At 37.3% G+C, this 18679-nt stretch overlaps 1 protein-coding gene across 3 annotated transcripts in view; it reads right to left on the bottom strand.

Annotated features, from left to right (window-relative positions):
• The window catches only part of NBAS (NBAS subunit of NRZ tethering complex), a 156941-nt gene extending 138498 nt beyond the window's left edge, over positions 1 to 18443 (bottom strand). For 2 of the 3 annotated variants that reach the window (XM_052703229.1, XM_052703322.1), the window contains exons 1-11: positions 18270 to 18441; positions 14854 to 14908; positions 14207 to 14243; positions 12669 to 12746; positions 11558 to 11605; positions 10354 to 10397; positions 9071 to 9204; positions 8276 to 8409; positions 8062 to 8160; positions 2038 to 2176; positions 971 to 1036 (exon numbers count right to left, since the gene is read on the bottom strand). In XM_052703229.1, the coding sequence (XP_052559189.1) occupies positions 971 to 1036; positions 2038 to 2176; positions 8062 to 8160; positions 8276 to 8409; positions 9071 to 9204; positions 10354 to 10397; positions 11558 to 11605; positions 12669 to 12746; positions 14207 to 14243; positions 14854 to 14908; positions 18270 to 18404 (969 nt within the window). In that variant the 5' untranslated portion in view covers positions 18405 to 18441. Of the gene's footprint in view, positions 1 to 970; positions 1037 to 2037; positions 2177 to 8061; positions 8161 to 8275; positions 8410 to 9070; positions 9205 to 10353; positions 10398 to 11557; positions 11606 to 12668; positions 12747 to 14206; positions 14244 to 14853; positions 14909 to 18269 lie in introns of all 3 variants that reach the window. The other variant, XM_052703407.1, reaches the window with a different exon arrangement.
• Between the last annotated feature and the right edge of the window lie 236 nt (positions 18444 to 18679).

Raw genomic sequence — 18679 nt, 5'->3', positions numbered from 1 at the left:
GAAAGGGTTGATAACAGCAGGACAAGGGGAAGTGGTTTTAACTTGAGGGAGGGAAGATTTAGGTTGGATGTCAGGGGGAAGTTCTTTACAGAGACAGTGGTGAGGTGCTGGAACATGCTGCCCAGAGAGGTTGTGGGTGCCCCATCCCTGAGGTGTTCAAGGCCAGATTGGATGGGGCCCTGGGCAGCCTGGTCTAGTACTGAATGTGGAGGTTGGTGGCCCTGCATACGACAGAGGGGTTGGAGATTCATGATCCTTGAAGTCCCTTCCGACCCTGGCCATTCTGTGATTCAGTTTTGCTACTTTCACCCTCGTAGTATAAGTTTGACTCATCTTACTCTCTTAGAGCTGTTTAGGAAAACCTTTCCATAGTATCTCTTGCCATAGAGTAAAAAAAGGGTCTGTTTTCCCTATATAAATTTACATTAATTATTCATGGTATGCTGTACAAAAATCATAGGCCTATAAATTAAGTGTATTTTTGTTAATATTCTTATAGGAGTGGAATAATGCAGAAGGTTGGTTTTTGATTATTTTTTTTTTCCTCCCCTCAAGCTACGTCATTGGGAAAAGGAAAAAAACACAACGAAATCTCTTCTTTTGGAGCATCTACCTAACATGCTATGTTTATTATATTCATTAATAAGCACTTGGGTGGCTCTTTGCACCTCCCTTTGAAGGAAAGCTTGTATTTAAAACTGAGCTCTACATCACTGACTTTGTTCTTGCTAGTATGCTGGAAACCCCAGAATTCAAGCTTCAGCAGATGAACTAATAGGATTTTCAAGAAACCCAGAGAAACTACTCCATTTAAAATTAAAAGCTTATTATTTTTTTTATAAGCTTCATAGAAACATTAATTCTTTCGTTGTATAAATTAAAAACTCCTTTCAGATCCATCTCTCAGGCAGTCATTAAGAGTCAATTATGTTAGTAGAATACATTTCTGGGTAAACCTAGACCTTAATACCTGTTCTGTTCCCCGTCTGCTGTAAAATCTTAAATTCATAATCCTTAATAATCCTCTTCTCTGCGCCTGTAGGAACAGAAACATACCAAGAAATGAATCTCATACATCGTTTTATGCACCAAAAAAATAAGTCAAATCTAAAGTATTAAAACATGTTTACAGAATTCTTTAAACTTTCTTAGGCTATTTTAAAATAAAGCAAGAATAACTTTGCCTATTTCACTGTGTATATATCATACTGCAGAAAAGCACTAGCCATTCACAATGAAATGATTAATTAATTCCATACTAAATAATATTTATACAAGAATAAATATAGGAATTCATCCTGGTATAATGTAAATTCATTTCACTTTATTTATTTATAGAATAGTTCTGCCATAAGAGACCTACAAAGGCCATCAAGTCCAAATGGCTGACCACTTCAGGGCTAACCAAAAGTTAGAGCATGCCACAGAGGGCATTATCCAAACGCCTCCTGAACAATGACAGAGATGGGACATCAAACACCTCCCTAAGAAACCTACTCTGGTGTTCAGCCAATCTCACAGTAAAGAAATTTTTTCTAATATTCAGTCTGAACCTACTGTAGTATAGCTTTGTGCCACTGCCTTGCAAACTTGCAAATGATAGCTGTTACCAAATCAAACATTTATTTCTACTAGAAATAAATGAAGTCAGGAATCAGACAAACTGAAACATTTACCTCAGACTGCCTTTTGTTATGAAGTAATTAAAAAAAAAATGTTAAAAATAAAGTTATTTTTTAATTTTTTTTTTTTTTTAAATTAACAGTGAACATTTGTTGTGTTTTGTGTTTTTGATGTTTTGTTGTTGGCTTTTGAGTTTTTTGAAAACCACAGAAAAGATATCATCAAAAACTTGAAGTTCAAAGTATTTTTTTCCACAGGGAAGAAAAAGTTATATATACTAGAGAGAAAGAGAAATTATTAGAAATTCACACCAAAACTTTAAAACAGCAGAAAGATGCATAGTGAACATTAGATAACTCTGTTAATTACAATAATCATTCCCCCAAAAAAATTAAAAAGAGAAAATATACTTACTGTTTTAATATCATCTTCATAACTAGTAACCTGTTTATAATGGGGAGATCCTGATAGAACTCTCCAAGCAGATATCCCACAAGCAGTTGCTTTAGATACTCCATCTTCATCTGTTTCACAGCCTCCTACAAGCAAAAGTCTACAAAATATACAAAAGCATATTATTGGTTTCATATACTGCCACCTAAATGTTGTGCCATTGTTTTTGTTTGTTTTTTAACTTTAAGTCATAACTACAGCAGTTTGCTTATGGTAATAAGAAACTTTCAGCATATTATAGCAGTCCCAGAAAGATTTAAACATCAGGATGTTCATTCACAGACAAGTTTTTTAATTAATTCCTGTTATTTGTATTATTCATCTCCATCTATTACCAGTCTTATTTTTCCCAAATGAGGCAAAACTCTCACAATTTAAAATAAAATATATGGTTATAAATTGCAGTTCCCTGCTACGCTGAAAGACTAACATCAATAACAACTTAAGCTTACAAAATATTCCAGTCATTCAGTTTAAGTATAAACAAATGGAAATGTATAAGTGGTACAAAAGCTATTTCTCCTTTAGTTAAAGAATCATCAGAAGAAGGTAGAAAACGAGTTTGAAATAAAGTCACACTATCTGTTACATAAATCACTCTGAAAGTAATGCCTCCTACTTATTTCCACAAGAGCCACAACAAAGAGCACAATAATACTATCTGATAGAGGAAATTCTCAGCTACAAAACACTGCTTTTCAACAGTCACCACTATTTTCGTCAGTGATGAGCAACAGCTTGCACGCCACGCTCATAAGAACTTGAACCAGCAAAGGTGACCTGCTGTCATCGCTCCCTAAGTGCACCACCCACCACCTCAATGTGCAACCTCCATAAACGTTCAGCAAGAGTTGATGCATGTCCACAGGCACAATATTTTCCACATTTCATTTCCAATGAATTCCACATGGAGGAATTCAGTGACACATCTTTGGTTCATATTCACTTCCGTGTCAAATGCTATTTTGTCAGCCTGCCCCTCTGTTGCCACCTCTCACACAGCAACAAAACATTAATGGAATACTGGTGGGAAGATTTAACCCCTACTGCCATTCCAACAACATCTGCCTCTGATGCCATGGGCTAACGCAATAAAAAAAGAGGTATTACTTTCAGAGCATCCCGTGTAAATGTATTTCCTCCAGTTAATGTAGAATATTTAAAATTCTTCAACTTCAGTGCACAGAGAGTGCTATAAAGGTCCACTGAAAACATTTACAGATGTTAGATCTAAAGCACATCAAAGTATTTTCCCTTAAAGCCCTTTGACTTTATTAACAAGCAGTTTTAGATTTAACTGACAGTTACTTTGACAAAGAAATTAAGAACAGAGGTTTACATCTGTTTGGAAGCATCAATTTATTGAACAAGCCGTCAAAAAGCAAAGTATCTGCAAAAAAAAAAAAAAAAAAAAAAGGCATAGACTGAAAAAGCCAGAAGTTGAGCTTAGAGAATGCTCCTCTATCCAAGTGTGAGTTCCTCTAGAAATATTCTACCACCTAGTGGCTGAAGCTCATATAGCAATCGCCCACTGTTTCGATCAATTTCAAAATAAATTAAGAAATAAAAAGTGATGCTGCATCTCATAACAAAAAACTCTGCTATAGCCCTGCTAAATAACAGACAGTAATTTGATATCATTGTACAAAAACATCTAATTTTAGCTGCCTAGACAACTGAATAGTATCTGGCACAAAAGTGAAGAAGCTCTCTGTGTATTTCATGACAAGACACCCAGTTTAAATAAATCTCTTTATAACTTACCCTTCAGGGCACTAGAATGAGTATTGATTTAATGGACATGTACAATATGAGTATTTCTGGTAGACTAAAACTGATTACTGAAGAAAAGTGCCCAGTGAAAAGAGAACAATTCACAGACTAAATGTCATACACTTAACCCATTCATCTCTCCTGCACGTCTTTGTTTCCCCTCTTCCCTGCATTTCCTTTCTATGACTTTCCCACATTTCCCATACTTTTACCACTGCAGGCTGACATGCTGCCTCTCATCAAGGAGGGAAAGGACCGCCCCCAACTCATACAAAAACATGGCCTGGACATGATATGGTTTTTCTGAAGAACTTCAGTTAAAAACAAGGAATTTATTTTAAAAAAAAAAAAAAGACCTCAAGAAAAAAACCCTTCAACTGAAACATGGTACCACCTGAAATTCCTACATTCCTCCTAACAGCTCTAGTAAGTTTTAGGACAAAATATTCAATCGTCCTACAACAGGGTAATGTCCATTTTATCTGGCCAAGAATAATCACACTGGCATACTCACATCTGAGCACACAGCCTAGTATCAGTGAACATAAAGTTGTGTTTTACAACTCTGAAAAATGTTGGGAAAAATCAATATTACATAGATCACTACATATGAAGTGATTCCTTAAAAGTTTTCTGCTCTCCTCACCCCCCTTCTTCCTTATTAAATCATGGAAGAAAGTTTCACATACATCTGCATCTCTTTCATGAGATCACCACAGCTGAGCTGTCAGCTCTTAATAACCAAGAGACAGCAGGCATAATTCTCTGGAAAATTAATTTATCTGTAGTCTTGTCCATCCACAGGCATCTACATTCTTCCATAACAACCAGCTTTCACTGCAACACGCCACTCAGTTAAAAACTTCAGTAAAAGCAGGAACTAAAATTCAATCACAATTGACTGCACAGTGCCAGAAGTGACTCAGAAACAAACAGTAGCAGAAAGACCAAGAGAAGAATTGTCAATAATAGTGACAGCACTGGCTCCAAAACTGCCTGAATTCGCTCTCAAAAACTCCATCAAGCTAAATCTTTCCAAAGAAATTTTGAAAAAACTGTCACATACAGTGCAACATATTTATAATTCAAAAGTATCTTTTAGGATAAACGAAACTTAGTGACAGCTGGAATTAAGATGTCATATCAGTTTAGACACACACAAAACACACAACCTCGAGACAAAACGCCTTCTCCCAGGACTGCAGAGAAATTCATCATCACAGCAGGTACTTAAAATTTTAAAAAGCTTTTCAGAGAGCAAAACGCAGCAGCGGGGGCAGAAACTATTAAGATGAATAACACAACTGGCATCGAAAGAAAATGAAAAGTACTCCTGAGAGGCTCAAAGATCTGGCCTTGTTTACCAATTATTTTTTCAAGACTAGACGGGAGATGACTCCAAAATAACAAGACTTGACAGGTAGGCTGGAAATTGCAATGGGAAGGAGGGTGGTTTTTCTGGGTTGTTGATTTTTGGTTTTTTGGTGTTTTTTGGGAGAAAGGGGTAAAAATAAGTTAGTCCCAATCTGAAGAAAATACTATGCCAACAATTCCCTCACCCCCAAAAATATGAAGCACTACTTTTTCCACAGCAAATACTTGATTTCCTATAAAGCTAGAGGCTGAGGCCACTCCTGATGAGCCACAAAGCAATGTTAATTTAATAACTGACACTTACTCGGTAATGCCCTCAAAGGGAATATGTTATGACAGAACTGGGTAAGGGGCTCATACACCAGATGACTGTGCTACAATCAGAGTGAACTCAATAGCTGGAAAGATGGGCCAGTAGAAATCTCAGGAAATTCAAAAAAGGAAAGCATAAAGACTGCACCATGGGAGGAATAGCCATACATGCCTATGATAACTGGACAGAACAGAACAGACTGTTCTGTTGGAAGACGGCTTTCCAAAAGAGTATGTGGGGAGTCCTGATGAACAAGATGACTACAAACCACCAATGTGCCCTTGCAGCAAAGGAGGCCTAATCCATCTTAGACCGCATGAGGAAAAAATCACTGTCAGTATGCTGGGAGAAATGATCCTTCCCATCTGGCTAGCACATGTTAGATACAATCTGGATTGCTGGATCCAACTCTTAACATCTCCGGTAGAGCAGACATAGACGTGATACTGGAGCAAGCCCAGCAAAGGACCTTTCAGTTTCAAAAAGCTGTCTGCCCTTATATATCTCAACTGTACTCTGTTTTATAAAGTTAGGCTAAAGATAACTAGCATATTATTGGTCTCAAGGACAGCAAGTTCAATTAAGGCAATCAAGAAAAACTTGAGACTTCTCCACAACTCTTCACTCATCAATTTTGGTACCAAAAAAAAAAAAAAAAAAAAAAAAAAGCAAAAGTTTCAACTGAATCTAAAACCTTAATCTTCTCTAACATCAGAAATCTGTAAATTTCATCATAAATGAAGACTAGTCTATACGAGAATGCAAACATTCAAGCATTTAAAAGTATCCTACATTTTTTCAACAGCAGTGAAACTCAAGACACTTCAAGAGCTACTGTTTTAAGTTTTCCTACAGAATCCGATATAATTCCCACTGATACATCCTCTATATGTTAGGAACCATTAAGCTTGATCTGAACAAGAAAAGAATGAATTGGTTATGTTCCCTGGTCAGAGTGCTAAGAGAACTCCATAACCTACACATCAAACTCTCGAGTTAGTATACTGAGTATCAACTGTGTGGAATTACTAGATAACAGGTGGAAAGAGGTAACTACATTCAAAATTAATCTTTTAAAGTAATAAGCTGGAAGAACATTAGTTCTTGTCAATAACCAGTTTTTCCTAAAGGTAGGTTAGACAGTTCATTTAACACAGAATAATGAGTTTCTAAAACAGTGAGGTTTCTCCTAGTATTCTATAGCCAAGACTAATTTCAGTTTAAAACAATGCAGAGATGTAACCCTGCGCCGGTGAATTCAATCCTAATAGTTCTAGATATTTTTCTTGTACTATAAAAGTTCTTATAATCAAAAAGATAAGTTGCTGAAATTATCTTGATACATAACAAAGAGATATAAAAATGGTAGTGATATTTTCAACCACAGTAATTGCCTAACCAGGCTCTATTCCAACTACTTCTGGTTCAAAAGCAGAGGTAGACTGAATGGCAGCCTAAGATGTGGTATCAGTGCCCAATATGTTACTAACAGAGAAAAAGCATCACAAAACCACTCCAAATACCAAAGTCAGAAAGGGAAAAAAGGCTATCCAAGTGCAAAATCAAATTCTGAGAGAAAGGAACAAAAACTTATACTCTAGCTCTTAACCACATGAAATTCAGAAACATCTTTTGAAGCTATTTCTAACACTCTAAAAATGCTGCTAGTGCAAGGGAGACATAAAGGGCACAGCTTGATTTTTCTCTCCTTAAATCCAAGTGCTATATTTGATAAATGAAATCAATTGTTCTTGAAGAATGAAAATACACAGATGAAGAGACTCAGGTTACCAAGGAAAATACCTCAGTCATGTTTCCCCCTGCTGTTTTCTCTACACCTAAACTGCAGTTTCACTAAAAAAGCCATACTGCAAGACGTTCAGAGAGAGTCGTCAAGGACATGTGTTAAGAATGTATCTGCCAAAAACTGGAAATAATTGAAGTTAAGGCCTAAACAGCTCATGACTTCATAGTTTCACATTTACCTACTGGTATTATAATTAACTGCAAATAAACAGAAAAGGCTCACTTGAAAGAATCTGATTCTGAGGTCAGACCTTGTTTTTTTGGTGTTGGTTTTGTTTTTGTTTTTTATTGGTTGGCTGGGGAATGAAAAAGAAGCAATCCTCACTGGTTAAGAAAAAAAAAAAACGCTTTAAAAAAGCATGCAAGAAGAAAACCTCTCTTTAAATCACATTCCTATTTAGACCTTAATCTTAGCGAATATTCTTTAGTACTAAAGGTATGATAAACCTAAATATGTCTATAAAGGATTCTTCTGGATTTCCCAGCATGCTAGATGCCACTTGTTCTAATGCCACCATCATTCAAGAAAGCGTATTTCCCTTAGTATTTGTTCACACACACACAACGAACAAGTTGTCACTGCCAATTCATTAAGCACCAATATTTAAATAGCCACCCCTTCTCTCCTTTTTAAATACATGCACCACACTTCCTTCTTTATTTTGCCACTTTTGTTTATCGATTTTCTGTTATTGGAAGGTAACAAAGACAACACTTACCTATGACCAGGATGGTAAATGACAGTATTTATTCCATGGGTATAATGGCTACTAAAGCTGAAACTATGACTTTCTTGGAAGCTCTGATTTGTTCCAACACTGAATATAGGGAAGGAAAATACATATATATATATATAAAAATGCAGATTTATGTTCTTTACAGAGTAAAAGAACTGTTTTAAAGTTATCGAAGTAAGACAAAACTTATGCTTACCTTACAAGGTAACTTCTCAATTCTCCACGATAATTAATGACAAGTAGTTCAGCTGACCATTGAGCGCTTGCTTTGTATTCTAGAAAGATCAGTCCAGCAATAGCATAACTCAGATCTCCTGGAAAACTTGCTGTCTTTACCCAAAAATGTAGACAGATGCAGAGTAAGAAAGGTAGAGAGAGGAAGGGAAGAAAGAAAAAAACAAAAAAACCACACACGTTGGTTATTTTGAGGGAAAAAAATGTATTACTTCTATGAAAATGTATCCACAAAGCTAAAGTTTCATAATTTACATTAATAACGAACTAAGCTTTCTTTAATCTTGATTTTAAAATATGTTACGAATAATGTCCAGAAAGATAATATGCTAAGGAATGCTCTCCTCTTGTATACATAAAATGCAAAATATATTCTGCCAGGCAAGCCAATTGCAATTATATGCTCTCATCTGAAAGCAGAAAAAAAAAAGTATCATGTTGCTCCAGCAGCAATATTTTCTTGATTTTAACTCAATCTGCCTATAAACTGCCAATCTCCAATCTACTATTACAAAACTTAATCATGTGCACACATGTTAAGTACAAATCTATACTAAATGTAAATCTATACTTCCAAAATCCACTGAAACTACCACAATTCTGGCCAAAAGAAATGAACGATCTCACTAAGTACCACAGCACAAAGAACACACTTTGCACATTCTACATGACTTAATGTTAATGTTAGCCATCATATGATAAACATTACGTAATGTATCTATACACAGTCATCATATTTTAATGGAACACTTCTTACCGGTGAAATGACCAAAAGCTCACTACCCATTAGGTCAAACACTCTTACTGTTCCAGTACTCTCAGCATAAGCAAGTAATGTACAGTCGTGACTCCACGCAACTCGCCTCCACTGAGGGTTAGGATCTTTTGGCACTACAGAAAAAAGGAAAAACATTCTTAAAATTTGAAATAGTTTCTTATCAGCACTGTCATCTACACACAGCTGATCTTCACTAGCCAATGGCCACAGTGTGAATCACAACAAAAATGTCCACACTGGACAGGCCACTGCCTGCCATTACTGTCTTTACCTTGTTCATGTATTCCCCCTTGCATAAACCAAGTCTTATAAAGATTTTATTGTTGTCAGTTTTCTTCCCTCCCTACAAGCAACAAAAGATGTAAGAGAAACAGATTTAAAAAAATGTTTAATTATGTCTACAATTACCAAAAAATTTATACTAGTAGCAGATCTTGTTACCACAATACTGCAACAGTTTTATTAGCTGTATATACTACTTCCTAAAAGCAAGTACTCAGTCTGGTCAACCAGCAAGAAGGTGGCAATTTACTGTAAACAGCCTATTCCACTCTATCAGGACTCAAAGATCTGTAAGGACTCCTTCCAACCAAAACCACTCCCCATTCCTTGCAGGAGAGTTGGACTAGATGACCTTTAAAGGTCTCTTCCAACTCTAAGGGTTCTATGATTCTACGATCCATCAAGCCTATTGAACCCTACTGCAATTTTTCAGTTGGCAGAGAAATTCGTATTTGATTAAAATAAGTAAAAAGAGCAATTTAAGTGAATGTTAAAAAGTTGTAAAGAGTGACTTCTATGGTTTGGAATTTCTAGCCTAAAGACAGTCATCTCCTGACAGATCATCACTCATCTACCTTCTTTGGAAAGTATTATCTGCTATGTCAGGAGATAGATATCAGAAAGAAAAAGGGAACTAAAATCACTTAAGTAAATTAAAAAAAAAAGCCCCATCTATATAAAAAAAATGGCAGGACACCCATCAGCATTACAAACTTATCTTGTTGGAGGAAAACAAAAATAAACAAGCAAGCCTCCAAAATCCGTTAATTTAACTACCATTTCATTTCAGGTACTGTATGCTTACTATAATGAAGAGAACCAATGCAGAGAGAAACAGCTAACAAAAAAAAGTGAAAATATTAAGAGATTCCATTGAATGTTGTTAAGAAGTTAGTAAAGCAAGATTACCACTTAGCAATACACGAATAAACAACAGCGATGACATGAAGTAATGGTGCAGAAGTTGCTGTATTCTATACCTTGGCATATTCCAACTGTGGATCCAAAATCATCTTTTGCAGACCTGCAGAATACATCTTATGATTGATATTATATATAAAATCAAAAAAAGAAGAAAAAAAACCCTATACTTACTCCATTTTCCAGAGTATACAAAAAGCTATAAAAATACCACAGGTGTACAATTCAAAGGCCTGCATATACTTAACTACTTGTTCAAAAGACAGATAGTAGTCTTCAACCCTTAGGCAGCTAGTCTCAGTTACAATACTGCTTTAGAAACCCCACTTCCGGACTATAAAAAAATAATATTCCCATTTAGCAGTAATGCTGTTCAAAATAAATGCTGAGGTTCTGAAATGCTGCAGAAAGTTTTTTTCTTTAACTAGTCAGTATTCTCTAGGTGACAATTTTTTTTTTTTTAAAAAGCAAGAATATAGTTACAATAACACAGTTGAAACACAAGATTTATTCTATAGTTTATAAGTTGACATTTATGGTGTGCGCTCCACTTCTGATTGAACAATTTTCATATAGTTGCTTCTTTTACATATAAATTAAAGGTCTGACCTTCTAGCAAATGGATTTTTGTGAAGCAAGTAAACACACTCAATCAAGATCTGTACTACAGCTAAATGTGTTCTTGAACTGGCAAAAGAAAGCGTGTTTTTAGGGAACGGAAAGAAAAAGGAAAGCATGAGTCTTTACGGCAATTCATATTATTTGTAATGTAAGGTAAAGCCAGCTATTCTACAGAGAAGTAGAACAATATCTCCTTGTCACACTTCTTATGAGAGAAGTTTCATTCTCACATAATGACTTGAAAGGGGAATTGAAAGACAAAGACTAGGAGACCACAAATTGGGCTTAGTAGTCTGAAACACCTTAACAGTTTTCTTATATATCTTAAAAATATACATAAAAATTAAGAAAAAAAAAACACCCTACAAAAGTTTTTATCTGTAACTTTTCTAACTGCTGATGAGGGGCAGGGAGCATGAACTGTTTGTTTTTAAAATCGCGAATGGCCAAGGCTAAGAAATAGATGGCTTTTGCTTTCTAAGCAATAACATATTTTAAGAGTATCCCAAAAATTAATTTCAGAACATAAGACAGCATTCTAAGAGAACAAAACGGTATTTAAAACTCTGGTTAGCAAACCAGTAGAAACACTGTCTCAGAACTCCACAACTGTGGTTATGAAACAACACAATCTAAACTTACCTGATTTCTACACGCTGGTCTTGCACAACTGCCAACAGTTTACCATTGCTGAAGAGGAAGATAAGGGCATGAAAATTCATCAAAACCCAGTTCTCGCAAAATGTTGATGAGAGCTTTAGCTGCTGTTCTGCACAGTTAGATACAAATTTCCCAAATTTTTAAACAAAGAAGTATCTTAATAAAATTCCCTTCATGTCTCTGAAATATTTCTGTCACAGTATTCAATAGTAGCACTAAGAACATAGAAATAATGCCTATAATCTTGCTGCAAGGAAGGTCAAAATCAGATGTTTCTTATCATTTATAGCAGCAATGCCCAAAACTATGCACTGCTTTATCTGGCATAAACAGCCATCATACATGAGTAAGTCAGGTTATCTCCTTAGGAACAGGCTTTTGTACCTAACATACATCACTGGAACTGGCATGCTACACATCAAAAGGATCTCCACTTCCCTCAAAAAGTCACCATCACCATCTGTTCTGTATTGTTTACAGAACTCTTGCTCAATCACTGATAGTAATTAAGTGATTCCAAATAAGTTAAAATATTCCATTCTACTTTCATGTCGTTTAACAATGATTTCTGTCCATGTTGATGCTTTTTTTTTGTTTGTTTTTTGTTTTTTTTAAGCCAATTATTTCTCTGCTGTTTCTAAAATTGCTTTGGAACCACTGTACCTTTGAACTCTCACTTCATCCCTGGACATACAATAACAGATGGATCTTGACAGTATGCACTCCCTATCCTCTTAATGTTAAAATAAGCAATTTCTATTACATAAACTGCAAGTTTTAAGTCCCTAACTGATGAAACTCAAGCTGTAATCCTTCTTCTGGGAGCATATTCACACTGCAAGCTATTTAGTTCAAAAGCTAAAAGAATATTCAGACGAGTCAGAGATGCATTAAAAGCCCCTGGACAGCAGACTGACCTTTCTTTTCCGAAAGCTGCCTGCAAAAGCCTCCAGCATTTCTCTCAACCGGAGAGCGTAGCATTTCTTTAATTAGTTATTAACTCAGTGCTGTTGCCATGTGGGCAGGGTGGAAAGCATCAGTACGTTCACTACTGCTCAAAACAAAAAAGCATATAGGTACACAACCTGGTTACCTTGAAAGCACTAAGTGCCAGTTGATCTGCTTATTAACTAGACGAACCAGTCCAGATGGTAAAGAAAACTTAGCAGGGCTGAAAAAAAAAAAAAAAAAAAAAGCATTAGCCTTATTCAGAACATACACCTAGCAGTACTTGAGATACACAAGCCAGGTGATGTACTTTTAAAGCAACCATCAACCATCCGGGACACTTTAGCAGATAGGTATGAATAACCAACATACACTGCCAGTGACAAAGGTTAACAACATCATCAGCTGGATTAACAGAATCAAAGCCACATCTTCAGAATGATCAGTAGTAAGTTATGAGAACACCAATAAGCTCATGGGCAACCAAGATGGTCAAGGGACTGAAGTACTTGCTTCATAAGGAAAGGCTGAAGGAATTGTACTTGTTTAGCCCAGAGAGGAAAAGGCTTCAGAAAGGACTTACGAAAGCCCTCTAATACCTACAAGGTTGCTAAGGAAAGTCTTTGAGATGCATGGCAGAAATGCAAGAAACATCAATCGGTAAAAACAGATGAGGTCTGAAGCTGATATAAAGTTAAAAAACAAACAAACAAAAAATTTGCCATGAAGTAAAGTGCTGGAACAGACCGGGCAGACAGAAAGAGTCTTAAGAAACCTGATGTGAGTTTAACATTCACCTGCCTTTTTCAATTCTTCCTTTCCAATCATATTTATTCCATGTAAGAAAATGGCAACTAGAACCAATTTCAAAGACTAGAAAACAGATTTTCAGTACGACTACTGGTGTAAAGAAAATCCTTGTGACTACACTTGTGTGACAGCATGGAGCCCATTAATACAAACAAAAAAGACAAAATAAACTAGAACACCAGAAATAGGGAAGGTCGCGTTGCCTGCTAACTTACAACTACAGTACTGTTTCACAGGGATCAAAAATAAATGTCCCTTTCTATACTCCCAAAAACAGTAGGATGCCCCTAAAAAGAAAAAACCGGTATCTTCAAACATGCAAAGGGCGTCAAGAAAGTGGTATAACCATAGAGCTGCAATTCTCCAGGGATGCTGTATTTATTCCAATATATATATCTTTTAACCAGGACCATTTAAGTGCTTTTTAATGAGAAGATAGATTTGTAAAAGGTGTGAGCATTGCTCACACAGTTACAAGTCATTTTGAATTTAAAAAAGAAAAAAGGAATTTGAGTTATAATTTCAATAGACATAGAATGTATCACACCATCATAATCGTCATCGAGGCTTAAACAACAACAACTCCACTTGCAGTATCTCAGTTGGGAGTGGGGAGGATAAATACTTTTTTTTTTTTGATAAAGATGATGACCCAGCTGCAAGTTTATTTAGACTTCTGAAAAATAAGTCAAACTAGCATATACTTCATTTTCTAGACAGGTTTCAGACGAAAAAGTTGTTTTCAACTTCAGTTTATGAAGACAATATTCTAACCAGTGTTCAGTTTTACTATCATTAAAAGTAATTTTCCATCAAAATCAAGAAGACATTAAATCGCCTAAAAACGAGACTAAATATTATGTTCAAACGTACCTGTACCAAATATATCGAAGCAAAAGCAATGCAGGCCCTACAAAAAAAGAAAGAAATGGAAGGAATTACATCTCTGGGTGTTTTAAGATATTCTCTAGCTTACTGTACATAGAATTTCACACATTACCACAAAAGAAAAAGTTGCTGGTGAAAAAAGTCTCTATTCTTGGTTAATGAATATTTAAGTAAAAGCAAACCTCAAAGAAAAAAAAAAAAAAAAGAACAAAATATATTTTTGTTAATTCTAAGAGAAATGCCTGAAGATGAAAGTGCAACTTAATTACCACATAAATCAAGAGCTAAATTGGCAATGATGACAACATAAATTTTCCTTTTAATTCCATAAATAGCAAATAGCCAAAGCAAGAGCTGATTAAGGGAAAAAACATTTTTTGCAAAATATAACAGAACTGCTAAGCTTCATAGATGCATGTTTTTCTAGTTTGACCCACTAAGCTAATAGAGGCAAGAAAGTTCACAAAAATAATACATAGCAATACTGCTAAACAAAAAACATATTTCTGAAAACAAATCTTTCACACTATTTTCGTTATACTACCCACTCCAAGGAGCAGAAATTGCAAATTTTACAAGCAATTCACATATCATTCTCATGATTCATACACATAAAAGCAAATCATATTTACCTGTAATTGCTCTAGTGATGATAAATGATGCACCATGTTTTCTGTTGCCTCTCGGCTGCAATTATAAGAATAACGGTCAAACTCTGATATACTTTGTCACTTAAATATTGCATTCAAGCATTCCTTCTGTGATTGAACATAAGCTGCCTACTCGCCTACAAGTTCCTTACGTATCTCAATTACTAGCCACTTCATATAGCAATTTAGCTGCATAAGCTAAAACAGACTATAGAATCAAGTATTTTCACTGTCACACTGTAATAAACAAAATTTACTACAAATTACCTATTGATTTAGCTTTGCTGTGGTCTTTGGGTAGTAACAAAAGAAACTGATTTCTGACTACATTCTCCTGTAAGGTATTACATTACAAAATATTCTTTCTATGCCATATGAATGCTATATTGAACTGTAATCCCCAGAAAAAGCAATTGGTGTTCAGCAACCTGCCTTAAAATGTAACTGCTAAACTACATAAAAACCGCTTATTCAAGTTTCAGAAATGCATTTTAAACAGTAGCATCTGAAGTAAAACTTTAAGCATCAATTTGTACTAGGCAATGCAGTCATTTAGTTCATCACACGACTCAGTAGTCTCACGTAGCCCTTCCAGCACTTTTGCTCTACTTTTGTAGATGGGAGGACCAAACTTCTTTCATTTGCATAGCACTCTCCAAACAGAAAAAAAATCAAACATGAAACAACGTAGGATGCATATTCCTAGCTATAAAAAGAGGTACAGTTATTTGCTAACAAGGAAGTAGGAAAAACAGATTAAGACAATCACTAAGGAAGGCATCACGTGCAAACTTGCAAAATAAAAAACATCATGCCTGTATTTTTCTACATAAAATATTAGAGCATCACAAATTGAGTAGTATAGTAGGTAATGAATGAATAAATTACTTCTTCCCTTCAGTATACAATACATACTTGTTAGCTCAGATACTCTGCCCTCTTATTCCAAGTTACAGCAGCAAAACATTGGAGGACACAAAAAGTCAGGAGTATTTGCAAGTTTAAAAACATGTTTGGACTCAAAAATTTAAACTATTAAAATAAAGATTAGTAGTTTTCTGCACACAGCCTGCAATCTAGAAACAGTCTTTGAAATAATCAAGCTGTTTTCTCACAGTACATTAGAAGTCAACACAGCTGCACTAAAACATAACCTTTCAGATTCAGCCTGATTGCACAGGAAGTAACAAGGTATTACAGTAAAGATGTAGACTATAACTACTTCTTAAAGCTATCTTCGTACTCTGGGGAGAGTGGCAATTGTTCCCAGTTTGTTAAAGTTTTTGGACAAAGAAAAAGCATTTTCAAAAAACTTTTCCACATATTGCTTATATATACTGTACTATATGCTACTGTAGTCTTCAGACTATATTCCCCAGCACTTTTTTTTTTTTTTTTTTTTTTTAAATATTCATAGTTTACACTTCTGAAATAGGTCACACACTGCATATGAATACAGGAATTCACTGCACTGAATACAGGTAGCTTTGATTTTTCTACCAGTCTCTTCTCTGGTACAGTCAGTTCACAGAATGGCTTAGGTTGCAAGGAACCTTACAGACCATCCAGTTCCAACTTCCTGCTATAAGCAGAGCTGCCATTCACCAGATCAGGCTACCCAGTGTCCCATCCAACCTGGCCTCAAGTGTCTCCAGGGATGTGGCATACACAGCTTCTCTGAGCAGACTGTTTGCATCTTCTGTGTCCAAATCATACAACAAAAGAGATGAAGAACGCTACCTTAGTACATTTATATTAAGCTCATGTGGCAAGGTTTTGGTAGCAGGGAGCTGCAGTTATGGCCTCTATGAGCAGATCCCAGCACTGCCCCATGTCAGATCAGAGCCAGCTCCAGCTGCTCCAAGAGGGATCTACTGCTAAGCAGAGCCAAGCTATGAGTAATGATGGTTGTGATCTGGGTCAGCAGATATAAGAAGTGGAAAAACTACTGCACAACGGCAGCTGGAAGAGAATATATCCCTTCACTAGTTCAAGAAAAGAGCCTGAGAAGGAAGGAGCAGAATACGTCCAAACAAAGCATTATGAACTGACTACATTGTTGCTCAGGGCCTGGGGAAGATATAGAAGAGCTGAGATTGAAATTGAGCCAGAGAAGAGGGAAGAGTTAAGATGTTTTTTTTAGTAATTGCCCTACTCTGTTATCATTTTTCAATTAAACTAATCTTACCCAAGCCTAGATTGTTTGGCTTATACAGGTAACTGGTGATTTCACTGTCCTTATCTCAACCTACGAGTTCACCATTGTACTTTCTGCTCCATGCCTTGATAAGAAGGGGGAATGAGAGAGCAGTGTGGCAGACACCTGGCAGCCATCCCTGGTCAACCACCACCACACCTCAGGGAAAACAAGAAAAGGATGAAAGACTGCCTCAGCATTTGCACTGACCCATTGAGAAGGACAGGATCACAGAATGGCCAGGATCAGAAGGGACCTCAAGTATCATGAATTTCCAACCCCCCTGCCACAGGCAGGGCCACGAACCTCCACATTTAATACCAGACCAGGCTGCCCAGGGCCCCATCCAATCTGGTCTTGAATACGTCCGGGGACAGGGTATCCACAACCTCTCTGGGCAGCCTGTTCCAGCACCTCTCCACTCTCTCTGTAAAGAACTTCCCCAACATCCAATGAAAATCTTCCCTTCCTCAACTTAAAACCATTTCCCTTTGTCCTGCAGTTATTTACCCTTTCAAAGAGTTGGTTCCTCTCCTGTTTGTAGGCTCCCTTTAGATACTGAAAGGCTGCAGTAAGGTCACCCAGCAGCCTTCTTTTTTCCAGACAGAATGTAAATAAAAAGTTACAACACAAAATAACATTTTCCCATTTTTCAGGCTTGGCCATCTACTTGCAGGCCTTATAGGCTCAAAATGACATAATTCTCCCTTTTGTCTCGTTGCTGAAATTTCGGATGGAGGGCAAGCTGGGCTGCCTCGAAGTTATTAAGATCTCGTTCATAATGGCACAGGTCGCACTACTTTCAGCACAGCTGCTGCTGGAAATGAGGCCTGAAGTTTATCACGCCTTTCTTCACGCTTGCTCACTATTAAAATCTGGTACGTGTTGTTCACGTAAAAACAGTGAAAAGAGCTTCAAGGAGCCCCAGGTAGCATATGACAGCACAGAAACGAAAGGACGCGAAAGACAAGACACAGCACCGGGACAGAGGCAGGAATGCCCCAAGGGCACGTTGTGTTCTCACCCTGGCTGCTGCCCTTTCCCCCCTCCCACAACCGAAGCACGCTGCCAGCAGCACCCCGTGCCGCGCTGCCCACCCGCAGCGCAGCGGTACGCCTCCCGCCTCCCTCCGCGCCGCCGACGTGGCCGCTCCGCTCTGTTCCCCTCCCCCGCGCTGCAGCCCCGCCACGCAGCCACTCGCCTGCAACTCGGTTTCCGGAGGCCACTCGGCATTGACCAGCAGATCGTACAAAATGTTCTCCTCCCCATCCTCCTCTTCGTTGACGACCGCCATCCCCTCGGCCCTGGGCTCCCCTTCCCCGCCGGCAGCGGCCATGCTAGCCCGGACCCTCCCACAACCGCAGCGACGACGGTGCCCGGCAGAGGCCAAGACAGCAGCGCCTGCGGCTTCGCGCGGCTGGTGGCCCTTAACCCCTTTAGCGCCGCGCTGCGGGGCGGCGGAACGACTGGCAGCTTCCACCACTGCCTGAGCGGCTGCAAGGCACCTACTGCTGTTGGGCAGCTGCACGATAAGGGTGGGGGAGAAAAAAAAGAAGAAAAAAAAAAAAACCAAAAACCTCTGCATTTGGAATCGAATTGTATTTTTATAGC

Source organism: Tympanuchus pallidicinctus, unplaced genomic scaffold, assembly GCF_026119805.1.
Source record: "Tympanuchus pallidicinctus isolate F22 unplaced genomic scaffold, pur_lepc_1.0 scaffold1, whole genome shotgun sequence".
NCBI lineage: Eukaryota > Metazoa > Chordata > Aves > Galliformes > Phasianidae > Tympanuchus > Tympanuchus pallidicinctus.
Note: the sequence above shows the minus strand (reverse complement) of the source record. Positions and strands in the feature narration are given on the sequence as shown.